Source organism: Sipha flava, unplaced genomic scaffold, assembly GCF_003268045.1.
Source record: "Sipha flava isolate LNK unplaced genomic scaffold, YSA_version1 242_pilon_pilon, whole genome shotgun sequence".
NCBI lineage: Eukaryota > Metazoa > Arthropoda > Insecta > Hemiptera > Aphididae > Sipha > Sipha flava.
Window position 1 is genome coordinate 369,468 of NW_020272890.1, and position 23,959 is coordinate 393,426.

At 29.4% G+C, this 23,959-nt stretch overlaps 1 protein-coding gene across 3 annotated transcripts; it reads right to left on the bottom strand.

The window, feature by feature from the left end:
- Window positions 1-616: 616 nt before the first annotated feature.
- LOC112684148 (putative thiamine transporter SLC35F3) lies at window positions 617-16,884 on the bottom strand. Of its 3 annotated transcripts, XM_025555485.1 has the most exons (12): window positions 16,412-16,884; window positions 14,533-14,664; window positions 13,548-13,691; window positions 9,928-10,031; window positions 9,523-9,672; window positions 7,206-7,553; window positions 6,571-6,705; window positions 5,840-6,029; window positions 5,679-5,768; window positions 1,762-1,891; window positions 1,629-1,658; window positions 617-957 (listed from the first exon to the last, which is right to left on the bottom strand). In XM_025555485.1, the coding sequence occupies exons 3-12, from the start codon at window positions 13,678-13,680 to the stop codon at window positions 846-848; spliced, it is 1,422 nt and encodes a 473-aa protein (XP_025411270.1). In that variant the 5' UTR covers window positions 13,681-13,691; window positions 14,533-14,664; window positions 16,412-16,884; the 3' UTR covers window positions 617-845. The 3 variants fall into 3 exon arrangements, with proteins under 3 accessions (XP_025411270.1, XP_025411272.1, XP_025411273.1); XM_025555487.1 differs by lacking the exon at window positions 14,533-14,664; XM_025555488.1 differs by lacking the exons at window positions 9,928-10,031; window positions 14,533-14,664; window positions 16,412-16,884 and having other exon boundaries at window positions 13,548-13,674.
- Window positions 16,885-23,959: the final 7,075 nt, after the last annotated feature.

A 23,959-nucleotide genomic window follows, 5' to 3' on the forward strand; every position in this document is an offset into this window, starting at 1 on the left:
TATAATAAAATGTTTACCTTCAGCTTCATAGTTTTTTTTTTTTACAAAATATAATATGAGAATAAGTTACATCCATTATTTTAATAAACCTCACACTATACTATAGTTTTACTTCTTAAATGCTTATAGGTCCGTTGTACAAATTGAATTATATGATTGAATTAATAATATTTTTAGTATTATTCATTGCTTAATTTTATTCACATAAATACAGCATTTTAATAGTATATAGTCCACTTAAATCGTATTCAAAGTAATTTAATTACTTAAATATTGTCATTTAAAATGACAAAATAACAGCAAAAACAAAAATTTCATTTTATAATTAGTTTTAATTTTTTCACTTAGAAAATAATAAAAACTAAAAGATTTTGGAGAGTGAAAAGGTAAACAGTGAAAACGCACACCATTGCTCGTGGATGGAAATTATCTTTAATCCACAAGAGGTTTTCAATTTATTATTCATTTTTTAACGTATGTACCGATGTTAAGTTAGTTCATAGAAACTCATATATACAATGTAATACATATTATGTATATATATATATATATATATATATATTGTAAATGGGTAACATCAATACATTTGTGAATGTATATTTTAATACATGAGAAGTAATTGTGTACATTTATATTAAAATTTTTCGATATACATATATGTGTGTGTGTACAAACTTATTTTACACAATATTCAACGCGATAACACAGCGATATGTCTTTTTACATACCTCTAAGGAATAGAAGTAAAATAGCTAGAAAAACGAAATCACAATTATGTTAATTAGATAATGTTTGACCGAATTTTCGATTTCATAAGACAACTGTATGCGACTACGACGTGTCGGTCACCTGACCCGACCAGAAGGAGATCGCAAATGCGACCTAATATATCCGGTTCGGTAGTCAATTTCCACTTTCGGTGGGTTGGGCGGTAGTCCTCTGTTTTTCCGGCTCCACCTAACACGTCAACAGACATAAACATATATTTCCCGTGACACAAATTAACAATATTTTTACGTTCTTCTAATTACATTTTCAATCGATCTTTTGCACTCGCACCAGTGAGATCTAAACAATCTTTGGTTTTATATTTTATTTTTTTTTTTTACATTTATTTTACATCACCAAAAACCGCATGCAATTACCGTTCTAAATCGCCATGCAAAGTGTAACGCCCACATAGGGTACAAAAAGAAGAGGTTGTGCTCAACAGGATACAATCATAATATTGAAGTATATTATAATCGTTATCATGTTCACGTCGTATGAATTTTGTTCTTCACATATTTTTGTTATTATTTTTATTAGATATTAAATATGATACGAGTATTGTTATACGCACACGCACACAAAACATTACTCTGATCTCAACGTAATGTAATACATTAATAAATAATAAATCAAATCAAATACGAAGGTTTTTTTACACTGTTAAAGCCAACAACCACTTCTTTTTATTATCATTATCCTACTACTGCAGCATCTATCACAAGGCCTTCCCCAAGCTACAATTCATGTTATTATTATATTATATATATATATATGTATATATATAGATGTATTGATTCACTCTCAACAATTTCCACAAAAAAATTCATGCTTTTTTTTTTGGTTCACGCTACACTCACCTAGCGCTATGACTCAGTAGTATAATATTCCTGAAAATAATTGTTAAAAACATAATAGGTGAGTGTTTCGTCCAGTTCATAGTTAAATATGCCTAAACCGCTCACATTGAATGTTATTTTATGTGCAATTTACCTGAGTAATCGAAAAATGTATTCGGGCCAGTTGTTAGGAAACATGACCAATAAGAAACCAATTGATATTAATATGATGCCTGCAAGTTTCATACCATAAAACTGCACATCATGTATGGTTATGTCAATCGCTGAAATAAAACAAAATGTACAAATGGGTATATAAATGTGTATATCAAAAAAAAAAAAAAATTATCACACTTTATCTACAATTTAATACTTATTGTAATATTCATTAATAACATTACTTTTAGTTAAATACGATAGTCCGTCTTTCTTGCCACAGACACGTTTAATTTTAATAACGTAAATATAAACACACTTGCCTAATAACGCAATATATAAGAGTATAAAATTATTTATTTTATTGATTTAAATTAAAAAGATTATTTGCATTTTTCTTGTTTTTGTTTAATTTATGAATAAATTAAATACAAACAAATATAACTCCTCGTTCATATTAAAATATTAGTAATTCTAAATACAAAATACAATTTTTTTTTGTAATTTTTATTTTTGAAATATATTTCTTAATTTTTATTACATATTGCATTTATTAAAGATTAAAGTGCAAATTTCAGAGTGTATTATCCTGTTTTTAATTTCTGAAATTAATAATTAATAATATTTGAATCTACAATTTAGGTTCTGTACAATTTTATGCTTTATGCTATATATTTTGAATTAAATAAAAAAAAACCTAAAACTACTCTATTTGGCAATATTCAACCATCTTGTGGCACGTTAAGTATGTCATTAATCATAATCAAATTTAACTCACATACATTTTTAATAATAATTAAAACTAGAGGGGTGAGAAATTAAAAATATTTTATTTCCCTCTTCCTATAATTAAGGGCATCTACATTGTATTATTATTGAAACTATTGAGTTACCATACTCATATTAACATTGTATATATATATCAGGGGTGGCTCCAAGGCCTTGATTAGGGGAGGGCCAAGTTATAATTTTACAAAATCTTATAAAAAAAAAAACAACAATTTTTAAAACAGAAATTCAAATCATCTATTTTTAAAATTAGCAAAAATATCAATAATATAATCTATTTGATCTAGAATATCTACTTTATGGTATACACTAATTAGATATAATGATGATAGTCTATCTTCAGTCATCATTGAACGAAGCTAGGTTTTTAGTCTCCGAAGTGTAGAGAAACTCCTTTTTTTAACCACCATACCTCTATGGCTCTATCTACATACTTGTGCATGTCGTATGATGTCACATTTTTCGTTATTAATATACATATATATATATATTATAAATACGGTACGGGCTTGATAGGGGGCCACGGTCCCTAGGCCCCCTGGAGCTGCCCTTATATATATATATATATATATATAATTATTTAATTTTCTTACGTTTACCCAAATCTTGCAATTAAAAATCCGTAAAAAAGTTAATTTTTTAAAATAAATGAAATATTTGATATTTTTTCCTTTATTTAGATAAAATAATAGATGTATGAAAAACTATAGATATGATTTTCATTAAAAATATAAATATCTATACTTTAATTAATGTACATTTTTACGATAAGTTCAATAATTTATTGATTAAAAAAACGACAAACCAACCCTACTTCGCAATTTTTCAACCCTCAGACGGCACGTGAATGGGGTTAGTAATCATCTGGGCTAGGATTTGTATACAATAAAAAATTGTAAAATATGCAAAAATATGTATTTAAATTTTTATAAGATAAGCACAAAAATATAGTTACAAAAAAAATATGTATTTATTTATTTAAATACATCAGTGGATGGCTGTTTGTCTTAATAAAATATAATTGAGAAATAAAATAATTTAGAAAAAAAATTTATAATTCACATTCACTACGGGTGTTACATACTACGATCACATATTTTTTTAACCTAACCTAACCCACCTTTAGAATCGAGATTACAACACAGTATCCAACTTTAAATGATGGTATTTTCATTTTACTATCTTATAGTATAATGAAATAATGAATAATTTTAAGTAAATATGAAAATCAAAATTATTTTACTTGAAACATTTTTTCGACTTGCTTTTCTATTCCTATAGCTCCTAAATAACGTGCTTCGTTAATTTGTATATTCTCCTCACATAAATTACATAAAATTGCTTTGCCGGAGTCCGTTTCCATACAATATTCTATTCCGTAAACATTATATTGAACAGTTATTTTTTCGATCTCACTTTGATTTCTTCTTTGTAGATTTCTTCTAAGTCTTCTTCCGTTACCAATTTTTGTAAAATTTCTACTGGTAAATTGGATGTAGCTAATCCAACTTTCGGATCATTCCCAAATAAAACCTTTTACGGTAACCTACCAATCACATGATGATGAGAACTATATTTTTGAAATTGAATAAATTGTAGTCCAATTAACCATTTCTTTGTTTTGTTATCTTTCATCCAAGCTCTTAACATATTTTCTATGTTCTGGTTGCTTCTCTCAATACTTCCCTGGCTCTGCAGGTGTCTGAGTCGACCATGAATAATAACGCAATCTGGCCAAAATTCTTTCAGTTCAGAATTGATAAATTTCCTACCGTTATCGCTCTGCAGTATTTTTGGTGCGCCAAACGTAAGAAAAATTGTTAATAAATTATTAGCTACTTCAGAATTTAGTACTATGATCTTGATAATTTAGTATCCATTTAAATTTTCCATCAGGAACTGACTGAAAATCTACCAGATCTACTTATCCTCTTTCATTCAAATCTTTACTGATAATTGGTTTAATGACTAACTTATGGTTCATGTTTTTTTACAATTACGTATCGCACATGTTGATTATTTAATTTGACTTTTATTAAATTTTATATCATTGAATTTATTTCGTCGTTGCTGCGTGGTTTTTTGTCAGGTTTATCATTATATATAAATCGAGTTTCGTATAAAACTCATTTTTTTCGTCAAACAACATTATTTTATTTATTTACTAACGAAGTATATAAAAAGAAAAAATAATATGCACTATTTTACTATTTATATACACTTTGCAAATACTAAACACACACGTATTGAACGATCGTAGCAAAATGCATTAGTGGGTCGAATTTTCGACAATTATCGACCGATAATAGTCAAATTTTCGACTATTATCGGTCGATAATAATGCTTATAAAATAGATAATATCTAAATACAATATTGTGACTATCGTTTATGATAAAACAAATAATAATTATTGTTACTCCAAGCAAACAGCTATGTATGGACATCCAAATAATGGTAAACATACTAGATTTATTAAAGTACCTATTTGTAAAACATTTTCTTAAAAATAATTGTAATATATAATAATAATATATTATAATAGATAGAAATTAAAGTTTTTTTTTTTTAATTTTTACCATATGGACATCCAAATGACAGAACAAGTTCCGTCGATGATGTTTAGGTATCCATTTAATGAAATATCCATATTATGTAACAACGTGAAGTGGAGAAATCGCAGTTCCATATCGCGAAATGGATGTAAACGTTGTCGACTTCGCGAAACGTACAATAACGCGATATGGATGCGACATATACATATATTATTATACGTTAGAAAGGTACATCATAATAACAAAAAAAATAATTCAAGTTGAACTTATTTTTAGTGTTCATCCGCAATCACCAAGCTTGGAAAAAGATTTTAGATTATTGATTTTTTCTTGATAACGTTTTCATAAACTTTATATGATAATGAATAAAATAATTGTAAGTAAATCTATGCTCATTGCGATTTATAAGCATTCAATTTTAGTCTATAAAATTATAACTAATAGGTAGTACAATTATTATTTTATTTAAATTTATTTCGTTTAAGAAAATATAAATAACTGTATACAAAACACATCAAACTTCGTGCGATTACTCATACAAAACACGAGTTTCAAGTACAATCGAAAATTTACCTGCAGACACAGGAACCGCAGTGATTAATCCAAACGTAATGAATATGTCATATGTAAATGCGACGCTCAAATTTCCCAGTAGATTGGCGACTGAAAATTACAATAATTACATTATATACAACATATTTCCAGATGGATTTTTTTTTTTGTTATTTTCTTACCTAATGATAGTGTGCTGGCCGAGAGCAGTATCATCCATGGTAAACGGTCCCAATGGAGTATTTCGATTTCGGAGAAATATAATACCAAACATACGGGCCAAAGTAGAGCAGCATTCAATAAGCCTATTAGGGAAAAAAATAAAGAAACTTGACCATACGTAGCATCACCGATCATTTTTTTGAACATAACCTGTAGATTATAGAACACAAAATTAGTTTTTAATATCATTAAATATTTTCGTTAGAAGCTTAATAGTTTTGCCTATATTACCAAATTTAAATTGATTATCAACTACACTTATTAACGATGTTGCTTGAAACATTATCGTTATTTAATTTTATTTAAAACGAGCACTGCTCTTTTTTTTGAAAAAATTTAAATATAGAATTTTGAAGACAATATTCTGGAATCTTATTTTACGTATCATAATATCATTATTGGATACATTTTATTTGAATAATAAGACTTGAATAAATTGCATGTATGTTCTAATTAGGACAGTCTAAAATGTTATGAGAAAAAACGTAAAAAACAATAACAAACAGCAAACGGACATGTCCTACGGTATTCAATAATACGTGTCGTCGCATTCATTAGATCGCAATTTGTACACTTAATTTGGATAGTAAAAAATCTGATACAATAAAATTTTTATGTCAAACAATCGATTTGTTTGATCAAAATTTAAAAATGAAAAACAAAAATCTGCTGTTCTACTCGTAAGACTTACTTTGTATACAGCCGACCCAGCGGCAGCCAATGCCGCTAATAAGACTCCGGTCATTGTTTTCTTTTTGTTCGTGATCCCGGCGTCCATGTAAGCGAGCAAAGCAACGCCCGTGCTGCACAGAATAACGGCCACGATCTGTAAACGGTTATTATTGAAAATGGCACTGGCTGCGATCGATATGGATCCGCCTTCGTGGTTTCGCAAGTTAGGTTATACATAAAAAACAAAGCATTCTGCATTCAAAAAGCATTTTTAAATACTTCACCGTCGATATATGAACATATATAAATAACGGACATGCACCTTTTCACAAGCAAATTGTCACATTGAAAAATAAAAGTACATAAATAAAATGAAATAATGAAACCAAATATAATTTTATGTTAAAATATATTATTATAATGTAGAAATAAAACGTCAAATTATAAAAATAAAAGTAAATATAGTATAGAACATACACACGCACACACATATCGTACAACAATACGGTTATATTTGTATAGTATACAATCCACAATAATTGTGAATTCGTTTTTAACCGAACATAGAAGCAGCGTATTATAAACAATTAACACAATAATAATAATGTATAACATAATATTGTATACATGGTTGTTACCACGAACCGTACTCACCCGGACTCCGACGAATTGATCGTGTAGTATGACCCAGGACAGTAGGTACACGCAACACACGTTAATGGCAAACAGGGCCAAAGCGTCAGTGGCCACGAGAATGCTGAGCGCGTGTATGTATAAGTAATTAGTGAACACCCAGAGCATGCAAAACATGCAGCACCGGGTCAGAAAGTGTGCGGCTGTGAACCCACGGTCCCGAAAATTGCGCACGCTCTCTCCAAGTATGTCCGTGGGCGTCTGATAATTGGGGCTGCCCAGCTGACAAAAAAAGTACAACGGGAAAAACAACACCGTCCAGTTTGTGCAGAACCATGTGGTGAAAAAAGGCGCGTTATACGTCATCAGCTATATAAAACATTTCTCAAGATGAAATACGTCGCTATGATAAGTTTTCTATATACCTCGCATTCGATAACGATTTCGGAAAATAATAGAAATTAAAGTTTTTTTCTCGCCCTTCTTTCCTTGTATATACCTTCAAAAAAGTAGGATAATTTGAAATAAACTTCTCACAGTTAAATTTATTTGCATAATTTTATTATTAAAAGCAGAATCTACATTATATGGCATTTAGAGTCTCAAAGCTAAAAATATTATGTCCTGATTTCAGTAAAATTGTGTTAATTTGTACATATTCATTCCCAAAACTAGTGCACATTCACAAACTTATATCAAGAATTAGTAAACCTATGACATTCTTATGGATTCTCTTCCATATTAGGATAACTAGCAACGGGAAAGCAGATATAATATGGTCAACGAAGCTATCTTAGCTATCTTAGCTCTCAATATTGTTGAAACTAAAATTAATAATTTTTTTTTATTTATATATAATATATATACAAAGCGTGAGTTGAAAGAAGGAGTCCATTGACACCACTTAAAAAAAAAAAAAAAAAATAGAGAGAAATAAATAAGAGTGGGGGGTATAGTCTAGGGTGAGTTATAGAAGATCTAGCCCAGAATGAAAATTAGTAAAAATATTAGGTAAATTAATTTCTCTCTGACAATTTAAAAATGTCGAACTAAATACCAAAAATCAATTTTTTCCATTATAATGAAAATAAAAGAAGTAAGCATAACCATAGCATGAGTAGGACACACCTATCTAACACATTTATGTCTTATCAAAAAAGAATTGTGTACTAGGTATCTATGACTTACAGTATAAAACATAATGATTAACCTAACCTAAATACACCAAAACCCAGACTCATTATACCAAGTCCTCAACAAGAAAAATAAAACTGACATTTTTTAGTTGTTCCAAAATATAAATCTAAGTCAAGTTGTTGTTAAAACCTTAATTATTTAAAAAAAAATTCTTGAATTTATACGTTGACATTATGTATACCTCTTTTCAATACCTACTAAATCCAAATCGTAGAGTTCTTAAAACCACAACCTAACCTAACCTAACCTAACCTATGGCTACTGTAAAAATGATAGAAAAGATAACGGACAATCCAATTTTTGTTGACAACTTATTGATGCAAGATACGCATTTCCATTTTATAAATCTATATACGTTAAAATTTAAATAAAACAGTTCTTATATAAATATTAATTTTAAAACATAATATTTTCAAATTTAGGGCTCTTAATGAAATATATTATATATAATGTCGATTCTGTTTTCATTAAAAAAAACTATGTTAATATATTTTTTTTAATGTTCTTAATTATTTAAAACTTTCCCGTTTTCCTGGAAAACCCTGTATTATAATAATATTGCTTCTCAAAAGAGTATTATAATAAATCGTGAACTCGTCATGGAGGTAGAATACTATAGATTATCTAGTGTAAAAAAGAAAAATTCGTTACACGTAGCTACGTCGAATAAAGAGCCTCTGCAGTCATTAGTTATCACAAAGGTTTCCGGGAGACTACTTCTCCGGAATAATAATCACAGTACTAATCACTATAATTTTTCGAATAATCCACTCAGTGAAAATATAATAAAAAAAAAAACCATAATGCGCATTATATCGATTTAGAAAAATGAAGTGATAAAAACGGTTTACGGCCATATTATATACATGGTATGCACACCAATATATAACATTACACAGTACTCTCTCATTTACAACAATGCACATGCGTTTCGTCTAATCGGAAGTGGCATATGAAATGGAAATTTTAGCACGTTTCGATCTGCTCCCCTTATCCAACAATCCACTGAGCTACTGAGACTATATTATTTCGACATCTTGCAAACGTGATTACATTATAGTGTATTACATTATATTTAAATATACGGTACTGCTGTTATACGTCGGAATTACCTCATGGTTTGTAAAATCAATATGTTTACCGTTTGCTGGTGTATAGACGAAAAGTTAAACCCGCTGCCGGTAAGAACCGGATACTTGGTTGGATGATACATGTACAGGTACTTGATGGCGTGTGTGGCTCCCACCCATGACGCAGTCACGAAGAACGTCACACAAAGCCCGTAGTACACCTGTAGACAGACGACATCGTATACATGGCATGAAAAATAATATATAATCGCAATCAATAAATAATCTGCAGTGGCGTGCCTGAAGACCGTCCAAGATGATAGGAGTGATTTATAATTGAATGTACCCGGCACACAAAGTACAATAATGAAAATTTCCACTCTCTTACTCTCAAAACTAGAATATGTGTTTCACTTCAATCTTCAAATACACCACTGATTAGAGCATATTATTCGTGTGCTAATAATTGTAGGCACCTTTCTCGCATGTTTCGAACAACATTTGTTCTTCAGCCTCTTGAATATACCCAACTGCCTTCTCTGGCATTGTTCCACCTGTTCCACATCTTCGGGCTGACATACTGTATCCAAAAAATAATGGTTTATATTTTATTCTTAACAGGGGTCTCGGCTCGAAAAATACTAAATATATCGTTTAAACGAAAATTAATCAAAAAACCTCATTAATTTTTGTTAAGGTACGGTTTCCCTGCAGCGTCTAGACGCGGCGTCTGACGCCAAGACCCTAGATTATGTATTTTGTGTATGACTGGTTTCGCTACTCGCGTTTGACGCGACGCGCCAATCGCTTTGACGCGGCGTCCGGCGTCAATACCGGTCCGGACCAGTGTTGCGTCAAGACGCCTGGAGTCAACTTGTCAACATGTCGATTAAAAACTTTTTATTTTCCCCAACAGAGGACGAAATTTTGATTTCACTAGTGGAAAATAATAAAGTTATCTTCGATAGTGCCCATAAAAAGCACAAAGATAATTTTAAAAGGTTTTCTTTTTTTTGGAATTAAGTTCATAAGTAATTCATTTTCAATTTCTTCATTACGAAGCAACAATTCGCAAATAGTATTATTATTATTAATGATACTGTTCAAAATAAAATGTTGATTCATTTTTAAAAATCAAAAAATCAGATCATAGGTATGTGGAAACTACGTGTGGAAGAGACAACGGTCGCAGTAGTACTAAAAGAATGGGATAAAATAATAAAATTTGCAGCGTCTGACGCTACAGAGAAAATAGGGTAAACGCAGCGTTCAGACGCCGCGTCAAGACGCGTCGTTCTATCGCGTCTAGACGCTGCAGGGAAACCGTACCTTAAATATTCTATAAAAACGATTATTTTTCTCGAACAAAGTGAATTAACTGAAAAGACTAATTAACAATAGAATGGAGCAAATAATCAGTTAAGGATATAAATTAAGAAAATATTAAATCTTAAATCAAATGACTGTACATCTCAAAGTTAGCTTAGGGACTAGAACAGCGGTACACATGAGTCCATTCGCTCACAATCAAACAAACTTTTAAAATATTTAATAATACAGTAGGTTATCGCACCCCCCCCCCCCCATTTTAAGACCTGCATACACTTAAAGATAGATTTTATCGATTTTCTAGTAATTATTAACGGTGCATTTAATGCATTATTATATAATATGTAGTAAATCATTTTTTCTATGAGAAACTACAGCTACCTATATATAAATCCAAGCGATCAAATAGACACAACCAAATATTCAAATTAAAGTCTAGATAATTTCTTGATCGAAATTATCGTTTGTTTGTATATTTTTTAACTATTTTAACCAGGGTTTCAAACCGGTTAAAACCGTTTTTTTTATTATTAATCGGTTTTATTAGAAAATGTGTATGAACGAAAACAAAAATGGAGCCAAAATTACTAATTTTTATAGAACGAAAATGAAATAGTTAACCAGAAAAATATTTTTCGTTCTCGAACGGAAATAAATATATTTTTAATTACAAAAAATAATTAATATTTAATTTTAGTTTATACACATTTTGTTAAATTGGTCAACCTGTTTTGTTTGACAAAAGACAGGTAAAAATTATTAGATAAATATAAAATAATTTGCAAAATAAAAATTGAACAGTTCGTAAGTGGGACTACTAGTTGTAACCCCACACTACTGTAGATAATACGTGAACACGATTAATGACAACCAGAAACCACATTGTTTATTGTTACAATACCATTTTTAATGGACGATGGTATTATCTTAAATTGTATCAAATATTTGTAAATTTGTTCAACATTTTGAATTAATATGGTTCTTCTTTTTTGTCTTATTCGATAATAAATATTACAATTAATGTTGTTCATTATGCATGTTAGTATATTCAAAATTGTAATAAAAACTTAAAAATGTGTATCATATTATTAATATATATATGTATTATATGTGATGGGTCGAACCCTGATTTTTTAAATCGAACCGAACTTGAACCAAACTTTAAATTATTTTTTCAAACTCGAACTGAACCGAACATTCATATTTTCTACCGAACCTATTATGATTTTAAGTCAAACTCGAACTCGAACTCAATATTTTTTATCATGTACATTGTACCTACCTACAAATTAAATCAATCATAATTATTAATTACTATTGTATTTTAAGTTTTCTTAATACCTATTCTACATTTTAACTTTTAAGTCTAAGTAATTGTATCATTTACAATACCTACATTTAAATTTTAGATAATTTCTAATTATTATTATTATTTTTCAAAACCAGTATTGTACTCTCTCGTGTTGTCTTGTAGCTTATTAAATATTCATTGAGTATTGAGTATTGAGTGTAATATGACAATACAATCAGTATATTTTAATAATATATAAAAATAATTATAATAATAACTATAATTCACAAATATAGAATGATTAGTAGAATTTATAATGTAAGACGTAAGTTGTAAGCATGTTTTTATTAAAAGAACAGTCGCGGTATCAGAATATTACCATGGATTTACCCAAAATAGATTTTAACCTCTACAATAAATATGATAAAAACAAAAATAGCTAATTTATGGATGTAGATACACTGCCTCTATTGGCAATAAAGAACTTATTAATGTTTTCATCGGCGAAGGGTGGATGTGTAACATGCGACTGGAAAAATAACATTATTATTATAAATAATACATAACGTGCCCTTTACAGATATCACTTTCTATCGCCAATAGCCTAATTATTTCTAAATAATCATTATCAATTTTTATTTTTCAAAAATAACTTTTGAAGAATAGTACAAATATTTAGTTTTCGAACTATCGTGACCAGCAAGTCTGGTTCGAAAAATATTTTCAATTTCGATTTTCGAACAGTAAAAGATATTTGATAGTTCAGTTCGATTTTTTTTCATACAGAGTTCGAATTTCGAAAAATTCGACCCATCACTAATATATATTTATATATTAATATACGACCTCTGAAGCTAAAAAAAATATATATTATAAATTTATAAATTATGAACTTATTTTAAGAATATCTCACGATAGTTGAATTTCTTAATTAATTATTTCATAATTATGAGAATGAATTGTCTGAGGTATAAAATTGTTATAAAACAATATATTTTTTTTAAAAGAACAAAATTAACTGGTTTTATTACATTTAAAACCGGTTTTAAAAAACTATAAAATATAAGATCAATATTAATTAGTTTTTAAAACCGAATAAAATAGTAGATGAACTAAAATCATTAACCACAAAAAATCATTATGGTTTGAAGCCCTGATTTTAACATATTTATTATAATATATTCGTAAAAAAAATAATTTCTATTTTTCACGAAATATTGTCTAAAATCGTTTAAAATTACTAGTAATATTAATTCCCTCGAAATTATTTTGGACTTAGCTTTGTTCCTTACAAACGATTTTATATTTACAAAGAAAATTTTGCGCTAATCTGTGAAAATAAATTTAGTGATTTTCAAGTCCTGGAATCTACCTTAAGTAAAACCTAATGTTCCTGTATTTGTTGCAAATGAATTACGTCACCGGATTGTCGATAATATTACAATATTAGGTACACTACTGGATATTTATACGTACGAGATTCGCTCCTGGATAATACGTGCGAAAAAGGACCATAGGGCCGGTGGTCCGATGTCAGCACCGCGTTACTCTGTGACAATCTAGGCTTCCGCGGGTTGAATATGGTAGGCACATCATTTTCGACCTTCATCACTCGAGTATCTATAAAAAAATATCCATTACAAGTTATTTTTCATCGTTATCGTATCGTTATTATTGGAAATTTCACCGTTGTGTTTTTGAGTAAAAATTATATTGTGACGTCAAAACATTATACATTATAATAATTTATTCGTTTAGTTGTTTTTTGGATTTATGCTCGTAGAACACGGGACTCTTAGATTTAATCAACATTATTTTACTTTAAACCTACTAAATTGGTCATTTGATATTATATAACTATCAGATCCATGAATTAGTCTCTAAAACGTTTATCCATTCAAGCCGATACAATCGTGATGTGTCAATATGCTCATAATGTTGATACATGAACACTTTGGTATAACCATATTTGCTTATTGTACGAATAAAAAAATCATCATAATTAATTATGAAAAAGAAAAGAAAATATTTTTCACTCTTAAATTCATCAAATACAAAATTTTTTCTTGTTTTTATAAATGTTCATCAGTAAAAATTCAATACGTAGTTGTACTGACATTATAATTACTTGGAATTACTTCTATGACGTGCGAAGACCACCTAAAATATACCTGATATTATTTATAACACAATATAATTGTGTAAATTGGACTAAACTCTATTAATTTTGTAGAAACACGTTTTAACCAAAAGATATATTTATTCTATCAAAAAAAAAAAATATTTTACTTATTTCCCTGTGTTCATTCAAATGTGATTTGTATAAGAACTATTTAAGTACCTACCTACTTACTCGTATCAATTTTAAAAGTTTATTTGGAACCAACCCAAAAATTAGAATCATACATACTACAATATATTTATCAAAATCATATTTACCTCAAGATAAATTTAAAATTACCTATAATCCTTCTCCGAAGAAGACTGTTTCCATAAGGATTTTGCTTTCTTTTAATTGTATTTATTTTCTATCTTCATTTATGAAGGTACTTATTTTAATAGTTGTTTTTAGTGTTTCGTACATAATATTTACCTGAAACAGTTTTAGTTTTGATTAATTTTCTGTAGACTTAGCTAGCATTATCACTAAAATTGGTGAAAAAATAAATATCTATACCTTTACTGTATTTATTTATACAATGATGAGTTAATAAAAAAACATAAACTTATAAATAACTTAACTTTCATTTAAATGCCAAAAAATAATATTATTTTTATTTCACCATTCCTCTATAATTCAAATTATTATTATATTATTTTTATTAGTGACTCAGTCAACCGTTATTATATTATTTATTTGAAAATTGATACAAGATATAGTTGTATAGAAATCTCCTTGTCATCACTTACAATTCAGTAATATTGAAATGTTTAAAATTTATAATTGTTTAAGAGGAATCTCGATTGATTTATTTCATTTTTATTAATTTTTTGCTTGTACCTTAACTGAGCTTGTATTCAGGTTTTAATTGTACAATAGTTCTTATTATAAGCATTAAAATGTATTACATATTTTAAAATTAATACGTTATTTAGCTTTATTTTTATTAAATCACCAAAATAGTTCATTTTTTAAAATATTTTTTATAGGATTTATGCTTGAAATTATTAAAATTTCAATATGAGTATTATTCGTATATTTAGTATTCACTCAAATTATTCAAAAGAAATGCTAATCAATAAAAATATCCTGAATTTTATTATTTATCTATAAAATATAATATTACTCATACATCAGAATAATATGCACATCAATGATCACTTACTTTCTATCAAAAAAATATAACATTCTAAATACTATCATTGTTTTACTTGGATTGTTATAAATCGAACAAATCATACCAGGTTAGCACTTATCCTCAATGATGTAGTTATCTAATCCACTGTTCGTATTTTTTATAAATATATTGTACACATTTTTATTTAAAATTTAAAAAAAGAAAACTAATGACAACAATGCAATTATAATATTTTTCCCCTTTTTCTCTTGAGAAATTCGTATCACCCATCAAAGAATCTATGCATATATAATGTAGATTTATCTGGAGAAAATTATGAATATTTCTCTCTTACCCACTTTCTTTTTTTTACATATTATATAATATATAAATATATTAATTTAATAACAATTTAAGATCTAGGATTAATCGAAAGGTGGAAAAATAAAAATTTGTACCAATTGTATGGAAAACCAACTACACAAAAGTATATAAGAACTAAGAGAATGGAGTAGTTTGGACACATTTGGAGAGCTGTAGATGATATACTAAAAAAGGTCATAACTGCAATAATACAAAAAAAAACGACCACTGGATAGACCATGAACGAGATGGAAGGGTGCTGTGGAGAGGAACATTAAATTGGTGGATATGAATGCGTCGGTTGAATATTCATTCAACAGGAAAAGGTTTAGAGACTTGCTTATGGCAGCTCAGGTCCTTCGAGGACCGTTAAGCTGAAGAAGAACAACAACAATAATTTATTAATATTAAATAAATTTCCATAGATATATATAACTTAAAATAAATATAAAATATTATTGTATTATTATTAGTTTGTTAAATAATATTTTTTAATTTATTGAAACGCTATTTTTTATTGATATTCAACATACTTATTCGATATTAAAATTAAAATTTGCCCTCTCCTACACTTTTTTTATAAAAGTTTTACTGGTATCTACACGCACTGAATAAAATAAATAAGAAAATAGCAGCCGTGCATACAAACATAATAACTAGTAGTGGCATACACAATGAACAGTAAATGTATAATCTTACCTTTAAACTGGTGGTCGATGCAGGAACGATTAAACAATCATATACATTTAACAACATGTCACTGGACTTTATGGATATACCTGATGATATAAAATAACTACTTCACATACACCAAAAGTAAACAATATAAAAAAACGTATAGGTATTTTCACACGATATGCGTATAATATATTATTATTTAAATTAATTGATGACGACAACGATGTTTATAGAAGAAAAAACAAGTTGTGGAGTGGGTAAGGGTTTTATTATTCTTATTATTATTATTTTACTAACACGCGTAATTAAGAAATTTAAGTATATAATGCATTATTGTTTCTACTTTTATATTATATGTGACCCGATAACCCTTTCCGCGTTCGATCCGAGTCCGTGCTGTATACACACTGTACAATAACTGTACCACTCAAGCGCTTTTTTCCTTCTCTCTTCTGCAATTTTTATTTTTGTTCTCATTCTTCTTTCTTCTTCACCACTCCTAGCATGCGACCGCAATTGATTTTTCCACCCGCCGCCATCACACAGGGACCGACCTCTGGTGGCACTAATTGGTCAACAGCGGCGGCAGCGACGGCTTCAATGCGCGTGCCCTTGTACGAAGTTTACGATTATAAACGGTGACTGGCTCCCGTTCGGCTCGGCCACAGTTATATCCCTGCATCACACTATCCGTTATCCGTCCAGCTCATCATACATTTTTACGATTTATGTAGTTACTGTCTTAAGTATATCATTTTTATTATGACGAATTCACGAGGTTCTTTATGAATCGACGAATGTACTGGCCTAACTTAAATGGTATATAAAGAGATTAAATAAATAATCAAATGGATAGTCAAATAGATTTCGAGGGTTCCGGGAATTGAAATGTGGAATTTAGTGATTCTACCTTTATTATAGGTTCTGAAATCAAAATATCACAATATCAAATAAGCCGCATCTAGACTTAAAATACAGGATATTTTTCTTTTACTATCAATATATTGATTTGTGACATTTTTATGTTATGTTTAATCAGTCAGTGTTTGATAATATAAAAAAACAGTGTCGAAAAAAATAAATATTAAAATGTACAGTGTATTGAGATGAATGCACGTATCGTAAAACAAATACGAAATACATAAAAAATATTAATTTTTTACCAAGAACCATAAATGACTATATTATATTAATATTATACTTGTAATGGACATTTTTCGAATTTTAAAAAACTGGTACTCCAAAATAATAATCAAAAGTACATATTTCAAACATTTGTCGTCATACTGAGACACTTAAAATAACTTTTGAAAATACCATATATATAGTATGTATAATACAGAACATAAGGGATTTATATGTCAAACTGTTATGAATTTTGAAATATGTTTCAGAGATTTTTTTTTATTACATTTAAAATAAGCTTAAGTCAAAAATTTGATAAATTTCAATTAAAAAATGAATAAATAATTTTGTTACTATATGAACGTGGAAGTATATTATTTTTTTAAAATTTAAATTGTTACTGATCAATTATAAATTACAAAAAAAACAATTATCAACGGTTCTTAGAAAGCTTAATTTATAACTAAAATAACACTTAAAGGTTAGTTTCCTAATTTTAAAAATTATCTGTATATATAAAACAGTAAGCTGATTGACTGCTATCAACGCACAGCTCAAACCATTGGACGGATCTGGCTGAAATTTGGCATACAGATAGCTATTATGATGTAGACGTGCGCTAAGAAAGGATTTTTCGAAATTTTGAATTTAAAGGGTTGAAATCGGTAAAAGAAAATTTTTACATATAATTTGTATTATTAAACCTAACTAACCTAACCTAAAGGTCCTAAGTCGGCGTTAATGCGTTGTCGGCGGATAGAGCCGCGGTAGCACCGTTGTCGTTTATTGTGATTATCTTACATATTATATTTATAGCTGCGCGTGACGAAAACGTTTGCTTATATAAAATGTATACCCACGTGCTGTAAATTATATGTACTTGGCCGCTTTGTCGTTGTCGTAGCGATAGCCCAGCGTTCGATAAAGGACCAGTAAACGGTTTCTGTATACAAGTGTAATATAAAACAGCTTACTGCCGGATTAGTTTTTTAGATTTTTCCGTGTTCGGTTTTTGTTGTCAGGAGGATTAATTTAACATTGTTTAATTTAATTACCTAAGAAATGGCTAAAGAAAGTCTTTTAGTTAATGGAGAACTTGAACAACATACTGTTGTCCCCATTGTTGGCGATGGTGCCTGTTTATTCCGAGCTCTTTCTTTTTTAATACACGGAACACAAGACAATGCGATGGAGGTGCGATCACTAATTGTTGGACATGTGGTGAATGACTGGACCAAGTTTTCATTTATGTCCCACAATAGAAATGGTGATAATTACTCAACGGCCAATGAATATTATGCTGATATGATAAAAAATGAAACTTATGGTGGGCTTTGTGAGTTTATAGCAACGGGATGTATATTTCCATTTAATTTTAAAGTTTATCGAAATGGTATCTTATACACGGAGTCCGGATCTAATGATTGTTCAGTAAAGCTTTTACGATTTGGACAAGATTTGCCCAATGGATATTTTGATGCTTATCTTCTTACTGCGACAGAAAACAATACTCAAAGTCGTATAGAGAAACTGGTCGATGAACGCGAACATTCACCTATTGCATCTTCAGTACACAGTAACATTTCTGCAAACATTTCACTGTCCCCATCAAGTGAAACAGATCAATCTATTTCGTCCTGTCGAAAACGAAGGGCTAGATTTACTAATTACACAAGAAAAAAACAAATAAAAAAAAGCACAAAAAAAATATAGACAGAATCAAACTGAATCTAGGTATAAGGAAAATACTACTATGCGTCTATGGAAAAGCAAGGTGCATTCAGGTATGGCATATGATCCATATATTGCATATAGAACTGACACCTTTGTAGCTTTGGGTTTTGTGACCTATAAGTGCCAGTGGTGCAACGCTTTGAAGTGGAAAGATGAGACACTTGGTATGTGTTGTACCGGAAAAGTACAATTTGAGAGGTTAAAACAACTACCTGAACCTCTCTACAGTTTGGTTAACGCTCTGCACCCAGATCATGTGCAATTCATTAACAATATTCGAAAATATAACGCCTGTTTTCAGATGACGTCATTTGGTGGTAAACAGGTAACAGCAGACGGTTTCTTACCGACTTTTAATGTAAAAGAACATGTCTACCATTTAATTACCTGAACCCGAACAGGGCGCACAGTACCTTCAAATCTATTTTGTCGGTGAAGACGAACGAGAAGTAAATATTCGGTGTTCTAAATATCCTAACTTAAAACCCAATTTAATCAAACAACTGCAGGATATGCTACATCAAGTGAATCCATATATAAAAGATCTGAAAAGTGCCATCGATAAAATACCTCCTTCAGAGTCATTTCATGTATCAGTGAGATACATCGAGCATACGACGCACTGCAGTATCCTTTAATGTTTTGTTGGGGGGATGATGGGTATGCAATCAATATACCACAACGCGATCCAAAAACCAAGTTACCGCTTAAAAAAACTGTCTCTGCATCAAGTTTTTACTCTTATAGAATAATGGTCAGAGAAGGAGAAGACCACTATTTAGTTAATTATCGTTCTCTTTTCAGTCAATATTTGGTAAATGAATACGCCAAAATTGAAACTGAAAGGCTAAATTACATCAAAAACAACCAAGCCAAATTGCGTGCAGATAGTTATATTGATTTAAAAGATGCGATTGGACGACGAGACATAGAAGCTAATCAGTTAGGCCAAATGGTTATACTCCCGTCAACTTTTACTGGTGGGCCAAGGTACATGCACGAAAGAACACAAGATGCTATGACCTACGTTAGACATTATTGTCGTCCTGACCTTTTTATAACTTTTACATGTAATCCTCGCTGAGACGAGATAAAAGAGCTCTTACTTCCCGGTCAAAGATCATATGATCGACATGATATAATTGCAAGTGTGTTTCGGTTAAAAGTCAAAAAGACTATGAACTTATTGACAAAAGGTAAAATATTCGGAGAAGTGAGATGCTATATGTATTCAACAGAACACCAAACTGTAGAGAGGTTCAGGTAGTTGTAAGCTATAACTTATCGAATAGGTTATGATAATAATCATTATCTTAAAAACTAAATTAATATGTATAAAATATTATTTAAAAAATCTTAATTAATTTAAATTTCAATAGATTTAACAAAATTTAATCTTGGCAGGTTACATACATTTATATACTTAAACCCGGCAACGACAGGTAATTCAGCTAGTATTTTATAAAATGAAAAGTATATAGGTACTATACGTAGTCATGTCACTAAAATACAGAACCGTTGCTAAGTCATTAAGGTCATTTTTTTAATTAGAGTAATATGACCAAAATCGATTTTTGTTTATAACAAATGCGTGTATCGTATAAATTACGTAAGCTTTGCCGTATTTTCGTAATTTTCTATAGTTTTGTGAAAGTCTTTATTAAATTACTAAATATCTTTTCTAAACTTACTAGATGCAATTTTAAAAACATCTGTCTTACCTAAAAACGTAGTGTGCACTATTACCTACAGTGTCCCAAGATAATTAATTTTTTTAGTGATGGACGAGAAAAGAGAATTTCGCTGTCCCATTGCTTTACGCTAATACATCTTAATCAGCTATGAAACAGACTAAAAAAATAAACACATCAACGTAGAACTTTACTCTCTAAGAATTAACCACAAATTATTTTTTACCCGTGGTGCGTCCATAATAATGATTATGACCCAGACATGTGTTAACCTTACATGCCCGGGCCTATCTAATTTTTTTCAACTGTTTAATTTTAATTTTTAATTCAAAACCAGTCGTATTTTACAAATATAATAATACTCCAAGCTAAACATTTATTTATTTGTTTATTTCTATATAGGTATAAATAATTGTTTTATTTATTTATATTCTAATATTTTTTTTTACGATTTTTCCTATATTTTGTTTTTTTGAACAATAATTATTAAAAAAATAACAATGAATACACATTCTCGTTAAAACTTAAAAACGCATGTATCTGTATTATAATGTACGTTTTTGAATATTATTTCTATTAATTTTACTGAATTGGCATTCCGTTACTTCTAATATAATTCCAATTAATGATTATACAATATAAGCTTTATATTCTATAAAAAACAAATTTATAACTAATTTGGCATACATTTCAGAGGTTAATTGACATTGTCCACAATCTTCACCAGACTAGTCTAATCAAAAATCGGTGTTTCCGAACAATATCAAATAAAATATATTCGTACAAGTAACGATATAGATACAGCGACGCCGTAATCCAAATAAAAGAAGTACTCGTATACTAATGGGTGTATAGCGCGATAAACAAAATAAATAATACAAAGCCTCAGTTAATACAACTGAATAAAGGCACAAAGCAATAACTCTCGCTTTGCGCACCCGTCAATGTGTCTCCTCCACTTTAAAAATAAAAAAACCATTATACATGTACTTACTTTTATATACAAATTCTTGGGTCAAGTTAAATAATTTAAGTTACAAGTATTACAATATACTATATAATATAATTAATTAACTGAATCAGCGACTTTACTCTATATACTGCTTTCAAAACCAAAAAACTCAAATTTTTGGCTGGATGTGAAACAAGAATACTTGGCATTATCCTCAAAAGCTTTGCAATTTCTAATAATGTTTTTTTCGACATATCTGGGTGAAAATGTATTTACATTTTTCCACTCATTGTACACAAAAAATAAATATAGAAATAAGTTGAACGAAGAAAGTGATTTTAGATTAAAAGTTACCAAAATGGAGCCCAATATTTTCTTTTTGTGCATTAAATACTTACATGTATTTTATCATAGTATTTTAGTTCCAAGTAAAATAAAATTACATACATGGGTTATAAAATAATGTATACATTTTTTATAAGCAAACTAACCGGAAAGAGCAATGGGCGACCCTTGAAAGATGTGAAAACATATATAAGTATGAGCTTAAAAATATAGATTTATTATATAGAATTTGAAGTAAATATTCATAATTTAAAACACGTGCTTTTATATTATTTGTAGAATAGGATTGAAAATATTTAAAAATTATATTTTTTCAAAGAGAGAAAGTTAAAACGTTAAGAACCTTAAGTTCTTGCTAAAGCAACTGCTCTCAACATTATTATTTTATTCAGTCCAGCATTTTACTGCATGTTACATAACAATATTATAAATAATAAGAATTATTGATTATAGGTACAGTAGAACCATGATTATCCGAACCTCCGTTATGCGAACCCTCTATTATCCGAACTATAATTAGCGTATCCGAACATGAAAACTCGCATCCGGCTGGCCGGTTTATCGAATTTACCAAATTATCATCAATCATTAGTCAATCATCAGTATATGACCAAAACGCAACGGGCTTATCTAAACGATGTCTTCGTGTTTAACTTGTCAATTTAGTTCGGTTCTCTACCGCTCTCTATGATTGTCAAGTATCTAAAATGTCTAATAAACGTAAACGTCATGTTTTTACGATAGAACAAAAAATAGAAATTCTTGCTAAACTGGACAAAGATGAGACTAGTGTATCTTTAGCCCGTCTTTATAATATAGGTAAAACAACAATTACAGATATTAAAAACAACCGTCATGCAATCATGGATTTTGCGTCAAAGATAGATAGTGGTGATGGAATAAAAAGAAGAAAAGTTATGAAAGTCGCTTGACAAATCTTGACAAAACAATGGAAATGTGGTTTATACAAAAACGAAGCTTAAATGAACCAATTTCTAAACCATTCATATGTGAAAAAGCTCTCGAGATGAATACGAAACTTAAAGGCCCTGAAGATTCTAAGTCCAGCAGTGGCTAGCTTCATAAATTTAAATCTCGACATGGAATATGTGAGTTACAAATTCAAGGTGAATTATTATCAGCCGATCAAGTAGCGCAAAAAATTTTAAAGAAACATTCCAATTATTTGTGGAAAAAGGAGGATAGAATCTCAAGATTCCGTTTACAATGCCGATAAAAGTGGCTTAAACTGGAAAGCACTACCAAGAAAATCACTTGCTTTTTGCCAAGAACATGCAGCGCGTGGTTTTAAGGTATCCAAAGAAAGAGTAACAATTATGACATGTGCTACTAATACTGCTGGGTCCCATAAATTGCCATTACTACTCATTGGAAAATCAAAGAAACCACGGTGTTTTAAGAACTTCAAAAGTTTACCAGTAACGTATACAGCTCAAAAAAATGCCTAGATGGACTTTAAATTATTTCTTAATTGATTTGAAAATGATTTCATAAGAAATGTAAAAAAAATGGCATCAGGATCATCACAAGACAGGTAAAGTGTTACTCCTACTAGACAATACACTCACTCATCCATCCACCAAAGTATTAAATTTAATTGATCCAGATTATCAAGTCATGTTTTTTCCACCAAACGTAACGTCTTTGATTCAACCATGGATCAGGGAGTATTCGAAAAATTCAAAAGAATATAACGAAAAC

What these genes read in the sequence shown, in the direction of transcription:
- LOC112684148 (XM_025555487.1), bottom strand. Translation starts at nt 13,680, where the DNA reads ATGAAGGTCGAAAATGATGTGCCTACCATATTCAACCCGCGGAAGCCT. An exon ending in ATCAATTCGTCGGAGTCCGG is followed by an intron (nt 6,706 to 7,205) that starts GTGAGTACGGTT and finishes AACCGTTTACAG; the next exon opens with ATCGTGGCCGTTATTCTGTG. An exon ending in TGCGGTTCCTGTGTCTGCAG is followed by an intron (nt 1,892 to 5,678) that starts GTAAATTTTCGA and finishes GTTTTATTTCAG; the next exon opens with CGATTGACATAACCATACAT.